The sequence below is a fragment of the Chanodichthys erythropterus genome, chromosome 22 (genome assembly GCF_024489055.1).
Source record: "Chanodichthys erythropterus isolate Z2021 chromosome 22, ASM2448905v1, whole genome shotgun sequence".
In the NCBI taxonomy this organism is placed as follows: domain Eukaryota; kingdom Metazoa; phylum Chordata; class Actinopteri; order Cypriniformes; family Xenocyprididae; genus Chanodichthys; species Chanodichthys erythropterus.
The window spans coordinates 1340258-1361014 of NC_090242.1; the positions used below are offsets into that span (position 1 = coordinate 1340258).

Sequence of the window (20757 nt, forward strand, 5' to 3'; positions counted from 1 at the left end):
GCACAATCACCACCATTTTTGAAAATGGAGGAACATCATAATCCTAAATAGCAGCAGCAGCAGCATACATTTTATTTATTCAGCACATTTATTTTTGTAGAAATGTTTTACATGTAAACTGAAAATTCACAGTTGCTTGTCGTGGAAGAGCAATAGGAAAATATGAATGCATGGTGGTGGTGTTAGGGCAAGACATAATAGAGTGTGTAAAAATGAACAAGCAACTGTGAATCTACCGTTGGCATGCAACACATTTCTACAAAATAAATGTACTGTATGAACTTTTTTTTATAAAGTATTTACTTTTCCCAGTAAAATTTTACCTGTTTACACCTGGTATTAAGATGCATTTTGGTCGATCAGATCACAAGTGGACGATGCTAAAATACAGGTGTAAATGGGGTCTAACATTTTTTTAAGCTTGTCCACTTTCTGCAAAAACGCATTCAACCGGATTGCTTTCATAGTGTAAACGCTCATGTAGTTGAATGTGTTCGAACAGCCACAAAAGATTGCTTACTCTCCACCTACTGACCTAATGCGTAAACATTATGAAAAGAGCGCTAGCCAGACAGGATTTAAACTTTTTCGGCTGAAGACCCAAGTTTGGTTTGAAGACAAAAAACATACCAAGCACAATGTCCTGTCACCATTTATGATTTCTATCACTCACACAGGGTTCAGCGTGGTCTTGCAGCTGTTAGAGCAGAAATGAAAGCTGCTGCTCTCCGTATATTTTTCTGTCATCTCCGTGCGCGTTCATATGTAAATTGCGCTTGCTTATTTTGTCCATTAGATCGAAAGATCTGAAAAAATCCATACATTTACCCGCCCATAGACCCTCCCCTTGAAGAAATCAGTACAGAAGTGGTTGACAGCGAACAAAAGAGATAGATCCAAATACCAGGTGTAAACGGGAATGTGTCTCTCTCGTCTACTTGTGATCCGATTGACCAAAATGCATCTTAATTGTAAACAGGGCCTTCGATTCAGTTCGATTAGTAAACCGGCTCAACTGGTTACTTCCTGAGAACTGGCTCAAAAGAACAATTCATTCAAAAATCGAACATCACTAGTACAAATGTTTTTTTGTGCATATGTTCGTACTCTGAATCACACATGCGCACATTTGAGAAATTATCAGATCAAATGTAGGAGGGTTTCAACAAAACATTTTATAAATGAGGCCAGCAAACAGTTACAAACAGTTTAGAGAATGTTAAGATTGTTTCGAACAATGTGCCAAAGCAATTGTGAAAAACTGTAAGACAATTGTTTTGTATTACAAGAAAATATTTCTAAAAAGTTATGTTTAAATATGCAAATGAGAAAATATCTAATTAAATATGCACTAATTTGAAACAACAACATACTTTTAGGAACAAAATGTTAAATTAAAGAAATATATATAAAAATCAGGCAAATGTTATATTGTCAAACCACCTTCAAAATATAGATAGGAATAAATCTGGAAAGTTTAGCGTATGTAACTGCTACCGAAAGATTTTGGGCTCAGTGCAAAAAAAAAAACAATGGTTTTGTCAGTAGTGTCTTGCCTTAAGTAAGGCAAATGTTTTGCTTACATGTTGTAAGCTAATGCACCTACTGCAAACACATTTGATTTTTGGGGTTGCAAACACATTTGATTTTGAACTATTACAAAGACAAACATTTATTTTAAAATAAGAGCTTTGATATTGCTCAATTATGTAAGTGATTTGTAAGCCCTAATGCTGCTGCTTTTAAGTGGAGTGTTTTTACATTTGGATTAGGGTGGCTTAGAAAAGGTCCATTTTCACACACCGCTGCATTGTGATTGACATATGCATGGAGCTCTGACTGACAGCCTCTATAGCTCCATCCCCGACCCCTGGAGTGTCCTCAACAGTGCCTGTCCCCACCAGACAAGGGCCACATAGAGGGATTCACTGGTTACAGAGGCCATGAGGTCAGGATGGTAGAAGATCAACCGACCTCATCCCTTCTTGCTCTTTATTAGCTGGGTTAAAGGTTAAGAAAGCAAAGAGCATCCCTCCAGAGTCAGTTTCTTCTTGGGTGAAGAAGTCTTTTCTGACTTTTGACAGTCCTGGTGCACTGTATCCCATGACACATCTTGATGAACTCTTTGAGCACATGTTTCATGAAACAACCCAAATTGAATTAAAAAACATAATGCAAAACAAATTTTATAAACCCTAGTATACTTTAATGTTTGAATATGCACACAAATTTCAGTCTGTTCCTCACTCAAACCTATTGCATACTGTAGCTTCAGAAGACTTAGAATACTGTGCACAAGGCATATGGAATTTATAGTCATACAGGTTTGGAATGACATGAGGGTGAGTAAATGATGACAGAATTTTTATTTTTTGGTGAACTATCCCTTTAATGAGTAAAATGAATACTGCACTATCAAGAACCATGTGTCTGCAGATGCCAGACTGATGTATGTACTGTACATCTAAATGTACACACACATAACGGGAAGACTGTATCTGTATTATTCATGCAGTGTCTTCTCATACAAAGCCTAGAGAGAGGGTGGGCTATTGAGATGTTGGGGTACAGGCTTGATGCTTTTGAAGCTCTGGGAAAATAAGGCGTGGTTGTGTGTCTGTGATGAACAGCACAAATGGTGATACATAGACAACTTATGCACACTCTCACACTTCTGAAGCAACTCGCACACAAACACACACACATCTCTAGTCCCTCTTTTCCAAGGCCATTAGTACGAGCTGGCCTTGATTACTTATTTATGAAGCAAACAGGCAGAAGTGCGGGGAGTGGAGTAAAGAGACAGACAAAGACCGGAACCCCTTGTCACTGAAACCAACACAAGTGTCCAGTCCACACATATACAGTATTTGCTAATTCACTGCATTTTCATCTAGACAGAAAACTTGTGCACTTAATAATTCCTTCAGGCATCTGCAGAACTGCTGTGTGTTTGCACCTAGTGTCAAACACCACAAAACTACAGATGCAACCATTTTATCTTCCCTAAACATGTAGATTCAATTTGATTTACAGTCACAATTGTACATTTTCACAGATGTAAAACAAGTTTTCTACACAGAATATTTGAAATTTTTTTTATTTATTATCCATGGCCTTATCGCCATATCCACCAATCCTCTGAAAAAAAGCTGAAATCATCACATGGGTCTTTTCATTCAATTTCTTTTTATCATTCACCCAAAATAAATACATAGCTTTTCTTGCAACCATTTAAATAAATATCTGTGGCTTTATGATAATATCAGCAACATAAAAAGTGTAATATATATATATATATATATATATATATATATATATATATATATATATATATATATATATATATATATATATATATATATATATAATTTATTTATTTATTTATATATTCTCCTTTAATTCTTTTACAACTTACAAGATGCCAATTGTACCAAAGCAATATTTACTAATACAACATGGTGAACTTTTAGTGGTTAGCTTAGAGACTTCGGACAGCACCAGTTAGGCATTCTTGTAAATTGTATGTACCTACACACTGAAGCCCCACATCATGGACCCTTCTTAGAGAAGCCAGTCTTATGGGATGTGACTGTGGAGGAGAGGTATCTTCTCACTATTCATACTGTGAAAATTTGCCACAGACTCTGATAGTAATGCATGTTATTTACTATCATGTCAGCAAACATTGTTTAGGTAGAAAAACATATGATTGGCTCTGGAAGATTGTGTGTGACCTTTAACCAATCATTTTTGTGGGAAAATATGATTCAGGCTGTTGAGGTCTGAACACCACAAATATTTTGAATCAGATCGTTTCTGTTCTTAGGACAAACGCAATTTATGATAGATATATGTAACCAATAAGAGAGAATTCTCAAATGTTTATGGCAATTTACTGTACTGCAATGTAAAACAAGTGTTATGCACAAGGGACCTCTCCTCCACAATACAAAATCAGCCTTATGGTTAGTCTTAAGTATTAGCCAGGTCTCTGACAAGGTTAATGTCCAACAGTAATAGAAAGTAATGGTAATAATAATAACCAGATTAAAACAAATGGAATAAAAATACAAATACAATTATAATTCTATGTACATACAAAAATATAGCAAAGGAACTCACAAGGATGTGCATTATTGGGGAAGAACACACACACTTGAAACAGATTTCATTCATCTTGCTTCCCAGTTTCAGATGTCAGTGCATCTGTTTCACCTTGTTCCCAAGTGTGGTTTTCTACCTCGTTCTGGCCAGGTGACTAAAGCCTTTGTCTCAATACAATCCCTTCTTCCTGTCAGATGAAACAACAGTCTCAATTAACCTCACTTTCTGCAAAGCATTCAGGGCACACCAGAGAAGCTCTGGAAAGGCCAAAGTCTTTAGAGATACTCATCTCATGTATGGAAGAACTAGGGAACCACAATAGTTTCATTTTGCTGATACTGGTCGTATCTGATGATAACCTAAAGCATGGTCCCACAGGTTTTCTGGCCAATTTGTCCAAAGTAATGGCTCGTATCTTATCTTGACTGTCAAAGGTGGACAGACAGTCCCTTTTGATGTTTGGTCCCACAGATTAGTTGGATGCAGAAACGGTCAAGGATCCTATCACTGTTGTTCAACAGTTGGAAAGTACAATGGCCAGCTGAGGAAAAATGAGTTGAGGATGTAAGAGTGCTTGGGAGAGGTTGGCGTCAGGCTGCCCTGGGCTGGAAACCTGACCAGACACTTTATCTTTCAGAGTAGCTCCTCTAAAAATAAAAAGAGAGGCTTCTGCTGACAGCAGATGCCGGCCTGAGACTGCACACACATACACACATGCACACACATTTTCCCTTCTTCTTCCTTACACACTCATTCGCACACAATGTCTCTCTTTACCTCCTCTCTTGAAACACATCCCTCTTAGGCGAGCTTAATATTCTGATTTTAAATGGTCCTGTTTTTGGTGTCAAACAGAATTGACTTAGTCAGATTTTTTTGGTTGGGCTCTCCTCCCTAACCAGCACCCTGCATCCACGTAAAGTCTAGAGTTAGCCAGCTTGCTTACAGTTTTTCCATTCAGTAAGGCTAAAGAAGACACACTCAGCACTGACTTTCTGTTGAAAGCGATGCTTAGATGAGCCTTTTACTCAGTACAGCCTCTGCATTTATTCTGATAGCATACTCCCTGTATGTTACATATGGTTCACATTACCCAACTATATCTTGGAAAGTCTAATAAATAAATAAATAAGACAAGGGTTTACTAAAAAAAAAAAAAAAAAAAAAAAAAAAAACTGGGGGAGGGTGTATGGGGCTGCAGGATACATGATGATGAACATGATGCAGGGAGGCCTGATTGGTTTAGAGTAGGTCAGTTCATTTAGCAGAATTCCCTGGCTGCTTCAGCATTAGAGGTGTCTCCTCAAAGGAGAATTGCAAGAGGCTCCTTTAGGCTGTCATACAGGCTTCTCCAGGGTTTTACGAAAGGGCGCAGGGTTGGTGGCAGAGATCTTGCGGCACACAGTGTTGGTGTTGCTACATCGGCAGCCTGGACGGGTGGCGCGATCGTAGCCACGCTGGCATAGACTGAGGCACAGCTTGGCAGGAGGGTAGCAGCACAGGCAAGGCAGGCATAGCGCCAGGAAGGCCATGGCACTCCAGCGGGAGCAGGCGTGAGCTGGGGCACAGGAGCATGGTCGGTCGGCACAGTTGTCCTCCTTATCTGCCGAGCAGTGGTAGAACAGACCCTTCACACAGCACAGGCAAGTGCCATACTCCAAGACGTTTTCAGCTGAACATAAGCAGCGCTGGCCACAGGTCCAGCAGGAGGGCAAATTACGAGGGGCACAGCACTCCTGGCACTTACAGTGGCCACAGCGTTCACAGATGAAGAGATGCAGGCCCAAGTCCTCACTGTCAGCCAGTCCTTTGCCTAGCGAGTCAGGTTTCAAGTCACCTTTGGGCTGGGACCGCACCACAGTGGCCAGACCAGAATGGGAAGGTGTTAGTCCTGTAAGAAGTCTCTGGTCTGAAGCAGCACTGCCGCGGGACATGGAGCTCACGGTACTGGAGCGACTCAAGTAGGCCAAGTGGGAATGTTGATGCTGACTTTGACTGCGAGACATCTGAGGATGTCGCTCATCATGCACATAGAAGACACCAACTTGAGATGCAGGCTCCAGCGCCACAGGGCGTTCCACATAGTCATTATTAGCCCTTATAGCATGGATCTGGTCAATGGACAATACAGGGACCTGCTGAAGATCCAGGCTTTCAGGATCCATCCGAAAAGGTGGCACTGGATCCATTCTTTCAGGGCCACCAGGGTAGGGGCTGAGCTGCAAGGCTGACCAATATCAGGGTACATCAGATAAACCTGTAGTATGAAAAATAAGAAAATAAATGCATCAATGTTAGAATCAAATTAAATGGTTGAAGTTCAGATGGTCTATGGCTAAAGCTACAGTTATTATTAGACACAGAGAATGGAGAGATAACGCCATTGACATCACACTGTAATTTAGCATCTGGAGAACACAGCTGTTGACACAAGGGAAAGGAACCAGAGCAAAGAATTTGACAGCAATGAATTGTGAGAATCTGGGGAACCCAAAAGTATTAGTGTTAGTGTCCTGAGGTATCTCTTCCTCAGCAGCTTGGCGGAATTTTGCCCCTCCCTGCAGCCCTTCTTTTGTTAAGCCTTATCCTTCATAAACAGGAACAACATGGCTATTGGAATGTGCATGGAAAAAATCAGCATCCTGGAATTGAGAAACATGTTGCTTGCATTATTGGATGTCATAGGCAAACAAGACCTTGGATTGCATTTGATTAGATAGCAATGGGTTTTGTTTTCTTCCATCAATAAAAGTAGAAATAGCAGACCACTTTTGATGTTTGTCAGACTCTCAGACTGTTCCAAAAGTCAATGTGTGATAGGGACAAATGCAAATATTTTAGGCTGCCTATGAAGAGATTGGACATGAGAAGAGAGCTGCCTCTGACATAACAAGCAACGGAAATCCACACACAACAGCAGTGATTAGAAGAAGTAGTGTCTGCTCCCAGTCCCCTAAGCATCGGGGGCACAGTCAGCTGAATTCCTGGCAAGAGCCCTGAATGCTCTTGCAAAAAAAAAAAAGAAAAAAAAAAAAAGTAAGATAGCATCCTCCCCCGCTCCCACTGCCCAGCCAGAAACTCAAGATAAGGAGGCCCAGGTCGGAAGCACAAAATGCATTTGCAAATTATACAGAGGAGGAAAGAGAAGTCCTGGAGAGTAATTACATCAAACCCAGCAGAGAGCTGTAGTCAGGTCCTATCAGTCCATCTAATTGTTGAAAGGGGTCTGCTGTTCATTTCCATGAGCTCATTATTTGGGGCCTGAGTTCGAAAACAACATTGGACTTTTAGTCTCGCATCTGCAAGCAAGCCAGAGAGGAAGTTTTGGGTTAGCTCATCTGTGTCATGTCAGGCACTTTGGTTGCATATTTGTTTGAGCATTTGCACATGTCCTCTCCATGTGGTTTTCCTCAAGTGTGTCGGCACTTGGGAGCATTTATCACTCGTTGCTACACTGGAGTTTATTTGGAACTTTCCACTGACTTGCAGTGATCTTGTGTAAAAACAGTAAAAACAGACCCAAATTACACCTCAAAACAATGTGTTTCCTGGGTTCTGAGAAATGGTAAAAAAAAAAAAAAAAGTTCTAAACTACCACTTTCTAATTAACTGCCCGCTCACCATTAATTCCATCCACAAAAGTTCCTCTCAAGTTATCATCAATGAAATACCCATTTATCCCATGAGTTACTTCCCTTGAGGAAAACCACCATCCATTAACGGTAAACTGCCTTCCACTAGTGTTCACCAACCACTGGCATAGTGCATTTGTAAAATAAGCTGTGAAGCAGAACACCAGAGCAGAAGCTGCTATATAAAAGCTCCTGAAACATTCTTCCACCACACCCAACAGCAGCAGTCAGAGTCCCAGAGGATTGACAAGTCACACTCCAGTGGCAAAGCAGGTAAAGGTTCTGACATAAGGAAGTCCAGCAGATCACACTAACACTTAAACCACCAACAAAGAGCACTCTACCACTACCTACTGAGTCCCAGAGTACTCTTGAGCCCCATGTGCCCCAGACCGCGAGGCCGTGGGGCTGTGGACTGGGCTACCATGTCTCTACAGTGGAGATTACACAATTGTTCCCTTTCTAGGGAACTATCGACGCTACGTCGGATGACGTGACGTAGCGTCTCGTTCCCTTACTCAGGGAACAGGGGTTACATCTGTAACCCGAGACATTTTCTCTTAAACAAATTCTGTGGATAACTGCTAGTGCCTTCCAAAGTGCTACTGACTGTTGTTTAAGGAACATTCAATAGAGGTTGGACATGTTGATTCAAGTCTACTTGCATTGTGAGTGTATACTAAGATTTTGATTATGCCGTTCAGGTTAAGTCTTCTCATTTGTAAGTTCTGGCCATGACCTCTAAAAGCATTACTCTAAATGAGCAAGAACTTTGCTGAAACTGGTAAAATTGTGATAACTGGGAATGAGGGAAATAGAAAGTTTAAACTACACCACTTCAGCATAGCACTTGAATGGATCAGTTTAGACCCAAGTTTAGAATCTGTTTTTGCAATCCAGCATTCATCCAAAGTATTGTTTTTTTTGTTTCTCAATCCCACATCTGAAGACTCCATCTTCTATTTTTTGTTGGATGGTTTTATTATTTAAAAGGATATGCTGTATCTGATTCTCCAAATTTGATAGCATATCTTACATTGGGTGAAGTAAAGCAAATCCAATAACCATTCACCACTAATGGCTGTCTGTATTTCTCTTTTTCTTTCATGTCACAAGAGCACTCATCCAACTTTGTATCACATTTAAACCACTATACTAGGGGGAATAGACATGCAACAGACATCTGATCTAAAAAAAAATAAATAAAAAAGGAAAAGGGAGACTGTGAGTGCACAAGAAGATAATGTATTCAAAGACAACACCTGTCCCAGGTTAAGGCACCTTTTAAGTCCCAACACTGTGCATACAGCTCAGAGCAAGCGAGAGACAGCTGCATCTGGTGAGCCAGAGAGAGAAAAAGAAGGGAGAGAGGGCCGTGTTTACTCAGCCCTGCCTGCCATGAGGGGTAACCTGAAGACAGGCCCCTGCGCTCTGGGAGTATCAGTGCTGAGTGAGCTGTACCTCGCGGCTCTGCCCCGAGGCTCCTTGCACCCGTTACCTTGCACACATCCTTGGCCAGGGTAATCCAATCCAGGACAGGAAGAGGATGAGAAGCGCATATTATTCATAACAGTCACCACACTCCACTGACTGGGAGAAACTTTAAACCTCCAAACAGGGAGGAGAGAACAGGAAAATGAGAAAAGGCAAAACAGTCATCCCGTAAAGGGTCGTTGGACAACATTGGACAGCTGAAGTTTGTTCAGCTTGTTTATCTATTGGTGGGTGTGGTCATCAGGTGAATGAGGTGCCGATGCTGTCTGTTTGTTTGAGGGCTGATGGGATGTGGGCCAATGACATCATGCTGTGGTGCTATTTTTAAAGCCTCCAGTCTCCTTTCATTGACCCCTGCTGCCACTGATAAGCATCCAGCAGTTCTGCAGCCAGCCATCAGGCCAGTCTGACTTCCTGCAGGCTAACTGTCATTAGAGATATCCATTTTCCATTTCTGCTCTCTCTCTCTCTGACTCAGATAGAGTGGCAGATTGGCAATTTCTGACTGAGGGTTGATTAGCTGGTAGTCGCGGGGGGTAGGGGCCAGGGGCCTTGCAGAGGGCATATATATGCTCCTAGGGGCCAGGCTTAACTGCGGCTGGACTTGAGTTGTCAGGCACCAGGACCCTGGGATCTGCCCCACAGGCCCCTCTGGGAACACAGTGGGATTGAATGACAATAAACTGTATGAGATTCCGGATGTGCCGAATCCGACCCCCAGGAAGGACTGAAATAGACACTGCAGACCAGCAAGTTTGGGTGAGAGAGAGACAGAGAGACTGAGAAGAGAATGGGGGAAGGGTCACTTAGAGAAAGGAGGAATAAATAAGATAAAGATACCATTAGTGAAAGAAATAAAAAAAAAGACTGACAAACATGTAAATCTAAAACTGTAACTCTAAATATTAACAGATTAATATTTATAGATATTGACAACTATTACGACAGTATAAAACAAATTAACTGACACGCTAAGGAAATTTGAGACATTTTAATACACTTCATTGTTAACCTGCACCATTCACAAAATTCACATTCCTTTTGCCAGCCTCTACTTTGAGAACTTTATCACAACCCAATTGCAAATACCCAGAAACTTCACTACGGACCGTTGTGAGCACACATGTGTGCAGCACCGTCTCACGTCCTCTCCTACTCCACTCCCAACCTCTCTATCAGCCTCTGCCAGCACAAACTGGGTAGTATTGACATCTCCAACCTTGAGGACAATCAATTCCATGCCTGTATGCCTGAAGCCCAGTGCATTGGCTGGGTCAGGGTAGGACTTGAGTTTAGGGCACTACGCGACACACAGAGATCATCTCTCACTCGGATGCTATTCTACTCCATTTATATGTCAGATAGATTATATTTCATTTAGAGAACATCTACAACTAGATCTAGAAAATCTCAAGAGAAAACCATTAGAGCTAAAAAAAAAAAAAAAAGTGAAAAGTAGACAAACATATTAAGACTAAGACTTGAAGAGATATAAATAAAGAATCGCTTACCCCTAAAAGGAGGGAGATCCATTTTGCACCAAAACAGTATTTTATGTTTGTTTGTTTCTTGTTTTCTTTCTTTCCTTTATGTTTTCTTGAGCAGTTTTCTCTCTTCTGCCTCCTGATGCTTCTTCACAAATGTCCCACACGTGCAAGCAATCCTGGTTCCTCAACACTCAGTCATTCCCTTTGAAGAACACCAACAGCCTTTATCAGGGAACAGCCAGAGCACTGCAAGTTCAAAGAGCACTGCACGTTCAAAGAAGAAAGATACAATTTTCTTGGAAACGAGGGCAACATGTCACACGGAATATCCCAATTTATTTGAATAAGAAACAAAAATGTCCCCAGGGCAAAGTAACTGAGAGGAGCTTCGCTTTTCAGAAGTACTTCCACAAAACAGTGTGGAAAGACCACAGCAACAGCTCTGTAGTTTGTCGTCTCTCTGTATGAGTTGAAAGTGTGAGTGCTGGATCGTCTCTCTCGGACTGTCTATCTCTCGCTCTTTTTCTCTGTCTATCTGTGTATGGTCAGCGCTTCCTGCTCATGCGATCATCCACTCACTCCCAGAGTGTGTGTATGTATGTGTGTAAGAGAGAGAGATAGAGATGGAGGGTGGGAAACAGTGAGGGAGAGAGGGAGGGAGATGAGATGGGGAGGAGGAGGAGGAGGGGTAGTTGGATATGAATGGTAGAAGGAAAGAGGGCCGGGCTGAGGAGGGTTGGGGTGGGGGGCACTTGGTTTTGCTGGAGATAGTTAATGGCTAAGTGGCATCATCGGACTGAAACCCAATCTCTCATTTTCTCCCCCTCAGGAACTGTTCTATAAGATTCCCTGAGCTAAGCCTAACAAGATGGACAGATGAAGGAAGGGAAAATGAGATAAAGAGAGAGAGAGAGAAGAAGAAGAAGACAGTGAGAAATGGATAGAAAGAGAAAGAAGAAAGATATGAGTCAACAATATGAAAGGTGATAAAAACAATGAGAAAGAGAGATGAGAAAAACGTTAACTGACAAGAACTTTATTGAGGAATAATGTGACAGTTCATGGAACCTTAAAGAGACAAAGTATGTAGAACCTGTGCATTACAAAATATCACATTTTAAATGAATAGATATCCTGTTCAGAATTTACTCAATAGGTATTGATACTTTCTGATTTTGAGTATGTGATGACTAGGACACCTGCATGAACTGGAGAACTGTCTTCATACATCCTCTAAAATCCCTTTGACACCAGCTAAAAGTCATTGCTAAAATAGCTCAGAAAAATTTGTTTGTTCTGTGAAGAATAAAAAAAAAAAAAAAAACATTACACAAGTATATGAAAGGGGAAAAAGTATATGAAAAAAATAAAAATAAAAAGGAAGACATGATATTTCAGAAAACATCACAGTTGGTAAACATGAGCAGAACATATGAACATCACATGCCATTTTTAACTCTAGCTTCATGTGGTTGTAGACTCAACATTTTGGAACTCACTGACCCATCCTGGTGTGTTTGTGCCAACTTGCAGCTGTTCTAGAGCAGGTTACCTGCTAGAACAGTGAATAATTCAGTGTAGTGCATGACAGATTGGAAACCAGCCCATATTCCTTTTCAATTCACTTGAGTCATTGCCAACAGACAACAAGCTGCCTTATCATGATTGCAGTGAAATGATCAAGTAAGAACAAATGTACATTATAAAAATATATATAATATATATTTAATGTAAATGCACTGGCTGGAGCATAAATATATAATAGGATATTCATGTGTTCATGTCAGTCTATTGATAGCACATGGAAGGTATCTCCAAGGTAACAGGACACATTTTATACGAGTGTATATATGTGTGTGCGTGTGTGTGTGTGTGTGTGTGTGTGTGTGTGTGTGTGTGTGTGTGTGTGTGTGTGTGTGTGTGTGTGTGTGTGTGTGTGTGTGTGTGTGTGTGTGTGTGTGTATGTGTGCGTAATGGGGCAGGAAGAGGGGTGCTTCCTGGCTTCCTGTAGAGGGAAATAGCTAGGATGGCCAAACAGTGCAGAGAGAGGAGAGTGAATCAGGTTTCTCTATACTAAAGACATTCAAAATGCATGACAGAACAGCTTCAGCCCACAAACAGAATCTGCTTATATACATAAACTATGTTCACAATGTAATTTGTATAATTTATTTTCTCTATATAACCTAAATAATGTTGTCTGAGATGGATGTTAATTTACTGCATAAATAGTAATAAAAGTTCTGTTTGGTTTTTGATTCTACTTTTGCCCATCATTTGTGGTCTCATAATATTAAACTTTTCATGAAACAGTATGTTAATAAATTTAACATTAAAAAAAAAGAAAAAAAAATGAAAAACGAAACTTTAGAGACAGAAGAGAGCTCTCATCAAAGTTTTACCAATTTTTTAAAGGGGTCATATAATGCCATTTTATAAGATTTAAAATAAGTCTCTGATCTCCCCAGAGTGTGTATGTGAAGTTTTAGCTCAAAATACATGTTATAGCATGTTAAATTTGTCACTTTTTGAGGGTGAGCAAAAATGCTCCATTTTTGTGTGTGTTCCTTTAAATGCAAATGAGCTGCTGCTCCTAAGAAGAGGGCGGGGTTTCAAGAGCTCATGTTAGCCCATATTGTTAGCAGTGCCAATTACCTCATGGAGACTCACTGAAAATGTCAAAAACTGTTAAGCTTTTTATGTTCAAACCGGAGTCAGACAATGATGGAGAGACTCAAGAAGAAGTAACATGTAGAATGCAACAGGACATTTGTGAATGGTTATTTGCTTAATTTATGTAGCTGATGTGGGATATCTTAAAGTCATTGATTAGCATATTCTGTCATGATAATCTATAAATACTCAAATTTAATTGAGTATAAGGAACTTTTTAATAGTACTGAAAAAGTACAAATTTCCTAAAATAATACATTTATAGCTATGATGTACAGTTACTTAAGTGCTTTTTATCTTAACGCATCTGTATGATGCAATAGCATATATCTATCTCACTTTACCAGTACGTATGTGTGTGTGTGTGTGTGTGTGTGTGTGTGTGTGTGTGTGTGTGTGTGTTGGTTTTTGTGGTTTACGAGGACTTTTGACCTGAATACGCACCGGCATTACGGGGACATTTGGGTTTATGAGGACACAGGCCATGTCCTTGTAATTCCGGCAATGTAGATGCCTTTCTCTATGTCCCAGAAGCACCCTCTCCAATTTTCGCGGCATGTCCTTATATACCACAAAAACCTGATTTTATACCATACACTGTGTATCCTCTGTGTACGAGAGTGCGCCCCTGCAGCCGGGTCCTGGTACTGTACCGGCGTCATCGAAAATTTGCATTTTTCACACAAGTGTAAGTATTGAGGCCTGTGACTGGTCAGATCGGTACTGGTAGGCGGGAAATCACGAAAACAAGATGGCGCCGACGGGCGGAGCCTAATTCTGCAGCTCCTATTGGTTGCATACGCAATGAACAACAGCGAGACAAGATGGCGCCGGTGGGCGGAGCTTCATTCAGCTTCAGCTTCAGCATAGGTCTGTATAACAAGCGAGTTAATGCAAAATACTAATTATTTAAGTGTTATTGCCTATAATTTTTTATTTGTGAATTAAATATATGAATAAATAGTGATCCTCGATTAAAAATATCCCTTAAATGTCATGTAATAAAGTATAAAAATAACTTGAATGCTGTTTACTCAGTATTTATACAGTTTATTTAGCTCGTTAGCATATGCTATTCATGTAAACACAACCACACATTAACTCGTGCGCTCACATCACATATATTTATTATTATTATTTTAATCCCGCGTATATTATATTAAGTATGGTTTATAATAAGAGTCTTCGCGTTCATTTCCTGTTTGGGCCGGATAGAAGCTGCACCTGAGAAGACATCTGAGCACCTGATGGAGGCTACTATTATTTTAAAGGTAAGTTGTTCTGCTTTTTAAATGCTTGTGGGTCCGTTTGGCTTGTTTGTTCATGTTTTGTAAGCTCTTTGCAGCTCGTTTTACAGTTATAAAACAGCTAGCTCGCGATGCTAACGGCGCTAGCGAGATTGTGATTGTGTTTAAAGACTGTCAGGAGGGAATCAGCGATGCTTGTCATTTAAAGCTGGTTTTCGATTAAACTATAATTGTAACTGCATCATTTTCTGATCGCATGCAATAACCTAGCCAAGCCATCATAATAAGGCGTTGTCATGACTACAGTCTGAAGGGGACGGCATTTCACCCAGTACAGTATCCTCACATACCAGCCTACTGTAAATATTACTACAGTTCTGCTTGATTTAAAGACATTAAGAAACAAAGATTTACTGGCTATGATAAGATTTATCAGAACTGTCAGTCTTATTCAGTCAAATTAATGCTGTCAGTATTATTGTCTATAATTTATCAATTGTGAAAATTTATGAAGGAATATTGATCCTCAATTATACATAATTCTTAAATATCATACAATAAAGTATGAAAATAACTTGCTGTTTACTATAATTTATCTTTTGACGTTTATACTAAAAACAGAAGATGACAGAAGACACATCAGATCATGCTGAAGTGAAACAGTGATGGAGAAAGCCCAATCTCAGGAGGAAGACATACAGTATTCACAAAGATTCATCAGTGATTTCACCTGTGTCAGGTATATTATATGTTATTTACAGTCATGATTTTACTTGCTTTATTATTAAAGGTTAAATGTTACTCAGGGAAATAGGGCTACACAATATTGCAGAAAAACTGACATTGCAATATTTAGTTTTTCTGCAATTTATATATTGCGATATGAAAACAATTCCACCAGATGAATTGAATAGCACTATTTGAAAATAATTAATCATTCTAGGATGATTGGGATCATTTTGTAGGGTAGTGCATCTGCTTAGAGAATAATAAACGAATTACAAGCTTAGATAAACACAATAAAAATAAGATACAAATTAAAATAAGCAGTGCTTTATGTTTTTCAGGTTAATCTAACTGTATTGAGGTACACACATTGAGGAAAGCATGTATGGGTCCAATATTATATGCATCCGTTTTCTTAATTGTTTACAACACAGAACCAACTGTTTTCGCTGAGAGTGTTTGTTCAAGCTCAAAGATAAGAGAAAGAGAACTGAACTCTGTGTTCACGTGCTATCTGTCTGTCAGAAAACAGCGCGAGTTCCAGTCATAGTGCGTTTGATGTTTAAATTGACAGGACTTAAAAACACAAGCAAATGACATTTGTAAAAGTCACATGCGCTCTTAACCGGGGGCAGCTGGACCGTTCGGATCAACTACGATCCCTACACTTGACATTGCACATCCTGTGATGTGACTTTTGTGGATGCACACATCGGGATACAATGCTAAAACCATACATCGTGCAGCCGTAGTCCGTATGGATCGCAGATCAACTATGATCCCTATAGCCTACTTGACTTCATTTGTACTGCAATGTCACACCCACAGATAGGTATCAGTGACAAAACTATATATTGTGCAGCCCTACATGGCTTTATATATGCATTAGGGCTGCACGATATATCGCATGCTTTTGTCACGCGCATTTCTTCAGTAAAGCCGGTTCCCTGATTACCGCTAAATCACCATCACCTGCTTTCAAATGGAGCGCCATTTAATAGACAGAGCCGTAGATCACTGAAAAGCCACGCAATATCGCGTTCATTATCGAAGGCGATTCATCTGCGATATGAACGCGATATTGCGTAGCTTGTCAGTGATCTACGGCTCTGTCTATTAAATTTGAAAGCAGGTGATGGCGATTTAGCGGCAATCAGGGAACCGGCTTTACTGACGAAATGCGCGTGACAATCACATGCGATATATCGCCCAGCCCTAATATGCATCACATTACATGCATGTTCATGGCAGTATGTGAGGTGGTGTGTAGCTTTACACCTGTTTTATGAGGACACGTGTTTTATGAGGACATCATGCGAACATGTTCTTCATGTTTGACTTGACTGAAGAATCTCTGTGTGTTGTTAGATTGACACAAGCCTGGTCTATGAGGACACTCGTTTTACCGGGACTCTGGGGTGCACCCATATGGAAGATTGGGATTGATACTGATAACCCATAATTCACAGCTCACTGTAGCAAATGTCAATATTGAAAACTCATTATTGTGTTTGTTAGATTAGATATAATCATTTTAGAAGTAGGTAAAAAGAAGCACCCTCAGTTGAAATTGACTTTCAATGAGTAATACTGCAATGAATAATTGTTTTTTTTTTTATTTTGATTTGATTTTTATTTGCTTTTCTTTCTTATTTTCAGATGGTAACTGAGAAGAATCAGATTCAGAAGAATAAGATACAGCAACAATAAAGGTATCAAATAAAAGTAAAGTAATAATTGAGTTAGTCCTTAAAGGTGGTAAAGAGGATGTTTTGTTTTATACATTTTTGCAATATTACTTGAAACTGTGTTTACTAACTGATAAAAGACTATTTATTAGGTGCACTGAAAGTAATAATATTAATATACATAATCTGTGCACGAGGTAGGGCCTTAAAAACATCAGCCAATCACGTAAACGGTTGGCCCTCTGGCTTGTCAATCACTGCCGTGACGTTCCTTGTGAGAGACGAGCGCGGCTGCGCTCCAGTAACTTTCCAAACTCCACAGGCGCCGCATGCAATGTTTTTGTCAGGAGACAGGAGTAACAGCTGCAGATTATGAGTTACCTGCGGTGAGTCCGACATAATGAATCCACTAACACGACACAGCGAATGCCGGTGGTAAACACTCGTGATCTAATACTTGTGCAGGAGTTTTGGGAGGCGTTCCCGTGAAATGAGCTGTGAAGGAGGGGGCTGTTCTTACGCATGCGCTCATTTCAAAAACTCAGTAACAGTCTTTGGTTTCTCAGTCGACGAAAAGATCCTCTTTAGCACCTTTTAAAGAATAGAACAGATTTCAGTGTTTCTAAGAAGCAGATTGTTTGCCACAGTTATCAGTCACTGAATTATGATTGTGTGTGTGAAAAGTGAGTCATGATCACTTACTGTACAACTAGCACACCTCGTTTCACCACTATCACTCTCATACATACCCCTAACCTAACCCTAACCCTAACCCTAACCCTGAACTCAGGGCGCCATCCAAATGTATCTAGTTATCAGTGTCCCGTTAAAACTAGTGTCCTCATAGACCAGGCTTCTGTCAATCTAACAACACACTGAGATTCTTCAGTCAAGTCAAACATGAAGAACATGTTCTCATGATGTCCTCATAAAACACGTGTCCTCATAAAACAGGTGTAAAGCTACACACAACCTGACATACTGTGATGAACACACACACATAATGTAATGCATATATAAAGCCATGAACATTACCATGGGTTTTTAAATATTGAAATATTGATTTGAAATGGATCTATTATGTGATCTTGTATATGATCTTAAATCAATATTTCATGTGCACATATTTATTGATCGGAAGCTGTGAATGGTTGACACTGATCATCCTGTCCATGTTTAATTTGCATTAATTACTGTCTAACTGTACATTACCCCTTTGATATATTTCATATATACTGAAGGTTTGCAACTCTTAGTTGAGGTGATTGTATATAAAGCTTTATTTCTTATTTTCAGATAAGCCGTGAGACCCCGCATCATCAGTGACGATTGTGCTGCTCTTACTGTGGGCCTACACCAGGTAAGTGAGAGTTGTGCTGTAAGAGAATGAGCAAATGTAGCAGAGACTCTTGTGAGATCTAGGCTGTTAACATATTCAGACCAGTGTTTATGTCTAATTTGATGTTTGCAGACTCTCAGTGAGGTTGGACCCTCTGCTCTCAAAATGAACACTCTGTCCCAGTCAGAAGTCAGAGATGTACAGAAGGTATTGTTTTTCTTTTTGGAAATCAAATTAGGCATGTGCTGACAGGAAAATTTGGGCCAATTTTGATAACCAATAATTTTTTATATTTGAAAGGTGATAAATGATACATTGGCAGATAAATCTAAATCCAAATTCTAATATACTTTGAGAGCCTGATTACAAAAACAATAGACCGTGTCCCAAACACTTCAGCATAAATCAAACATATACAGTACAGCAGTCTAGTTTGATCCAGTATAAGATTCCTTTACTTTTACAATTATTTTGACACTACCATTCAAAAGTTTGGGGTCAGTAAGAATTTTTAATGTTTTAAAAGAAGTATCTTCTGCTCACCAAGTCTGCATTTATTTGATTAAAAATACAAACAAAAACAGTAATATTGTGAAATATTATTCCAATTTAAAACGGCTGTTTTCTTTGTCAGTATACAGTAAAGTGTAATTTATTCCTGTGATCAAAGCTGCATTTTCAGCATCATTACTCCAGTCTTCAATGTCACATGATCCTTCAGAAATCAATCTAATATGATGATGCGATGCTCAAGAAACATTTATTATTATTATCAATGTTGAAAACGGTTGTGTACAATTTTTTTTTCAAAATTCTTCGATGAATAGAAAGTTCAAAAGAACAGCATTTATTTAAAATAGAATATTTTCTAACATTATAATTGTCTTTACTGCCACTTTTGATCAGTTTAACTTATCCTTGATGAATAAAAGTATTGATTAATTTTATTTCTATCCCCCAAAAATAAAATTAAAATTCTTACTGACCCCAAACTTTTGAACGGTAGTGTTTAATGTTACAAAAGATGTAGATTTCAGACAAATGCTGTTCTTTTGGACTTTCTATTCACCACAGCATCATAAAAAAATGTAAATAACTGTTTTCAACATTAATAATAATCATAAATGTTTCTTGAGCAGCAAATCATCATATTAGAATGATTTCTGAAGGATCATGTGACACTGAAGACTGGAGTAACGATGCTGAAAATTCAGCTTTGATCACAGAAATAAATTACACTTTACTGTATATTGACATAGAAAACAACTGTTTTAATTTGGAATAATATTTCATAATATTGCTGTTTTGTTTGTATTTTTAATCAAATAAATGCAGGCTAGGTGAGCAGAAGATACTTCTTTTAAAACATTAAAAAAATCATACTGACCCCAAACTTTTGAACGGTGGTGTACATTCATATGGCCAATTTTCTTTATTTAAAAAAAGTGTCAACACTTTACAGTAAAGTTTATTGTTAGTATTAGTTAACATGAGCTAACAATGAATGGACAAATCCTGTCGAAGTTTTATTAATCTTAGCTAAGGTTAATCTCAACATTTCCCAAGACATTTTAGGATCCAGTGTTTTATCTGTTAACCTAAAATATGCGTGTTCATGTTAGTTCACAGTGCATTATTAACTCACATTTACAAGGGTTTTGCTCAGTTGATTCACGTTAGTTAATACAATAACAAATGAGACCTTATTGTAAAGTTGCAAAAAATATATATATTGCCTCACTACTACTACTACTAATAATAAATAAAATTAAATAAAAATGCAAACAAGTTATTGGTCAACATTACTTAGGCTACATAAAAAGAAACACAATACATGTGCTATGGATGAATAAAATGAAAGCCTGTTGGGAAATGATTTACTCAAACCATATTGTTGATGAAAATAAGAACAATACAAGTTGTAATGTTTTTGAAAAAAAAAAAAAGTGTATATAAACATCTTTATTAAACATCTTTAGCATTACTGTTTCAAATAACACTGTTTTAGCATGAACCTGAAGAGCTGAATGAACACCCATAAACCAAAGCGCTTTGTTAGATGGTTTTCGCTCAACGGGATGCAACTTATATATGATAAAGTAGATATTTATACAAAAAAATTACAACTTATACCTGCACAAACTCATGCACAGATGTACATGAATTAAGTCACAAAGTGTTCTGGATACGCTCCCCACAACAACACACTAAAAAACGGCAACTAATCCAAAATAATTCACAGCGTTTTATTACAGTCGTGTTCTCATTATAATGTTATGTATATATGACAGTCCCAGCTATAGTTATTAATGTTATCCATTGCTGTTTGAGTGCGCATGCTGAAGAGATGATCACCGGTAGGCC

The 20757-nt window shown here is 38.9% G+C and overlaps 1 protein-coding gene and 1 long non-coding RNA gene across 4 annotated transcripts; one reads left to right on the top strand and one right to left on the bottom strand.

Moving 5' to 3' along the window:
• Positions 1–3398: 3398 nt before the first annotated feature.
• Positions 3399–11299, bottom strand: LOC137012529 (protein sprouty homolog 2). The gene is made up of 2 exons (XM_067375813.1): positions 10745–11299; positions 3399–6364 (listed from the first exon to the last, which is right to left on the bottom strand). Exon 2 carries the CDS (start codon positions 6294–6296, stop codon positions 5445–5447), a length of 852 nt encoding a protein of 283 aa, XP_067231914.1. The 5' UTR covers positions 6297–6364; positions 10745–11299; the 3' UTR covers positions 3399–5444.
• Positions 11300–13772: 2473 nt separating this feature from the next.
• LOC137012957 (uncharacterized) lies at positions 13773–18369 on the top strand. 3 transcript variants are annotated; one of them, XR_010893639.1, is made up of 4 exons: positions 13773–14664; positions 15262–15379; positions 17026–17078; positions 18351–18369. It is a non-coding gene; the product is annotated as an uncharacterized lncRNA (long non-coding RNA). The 3 variants fall into 3 exon arrangements; XR_010893640.1 differs by lacking the exon at positions 18351–18369 and having other exon boundaries at positions 16735–17252; XR_010893638.1 differs by lacking the exon at positions 18351–18369 and having other exon boundaries at positions 17026–17252.
• Positions 18370–20757: the final 2388 nt, after the last annotated feature.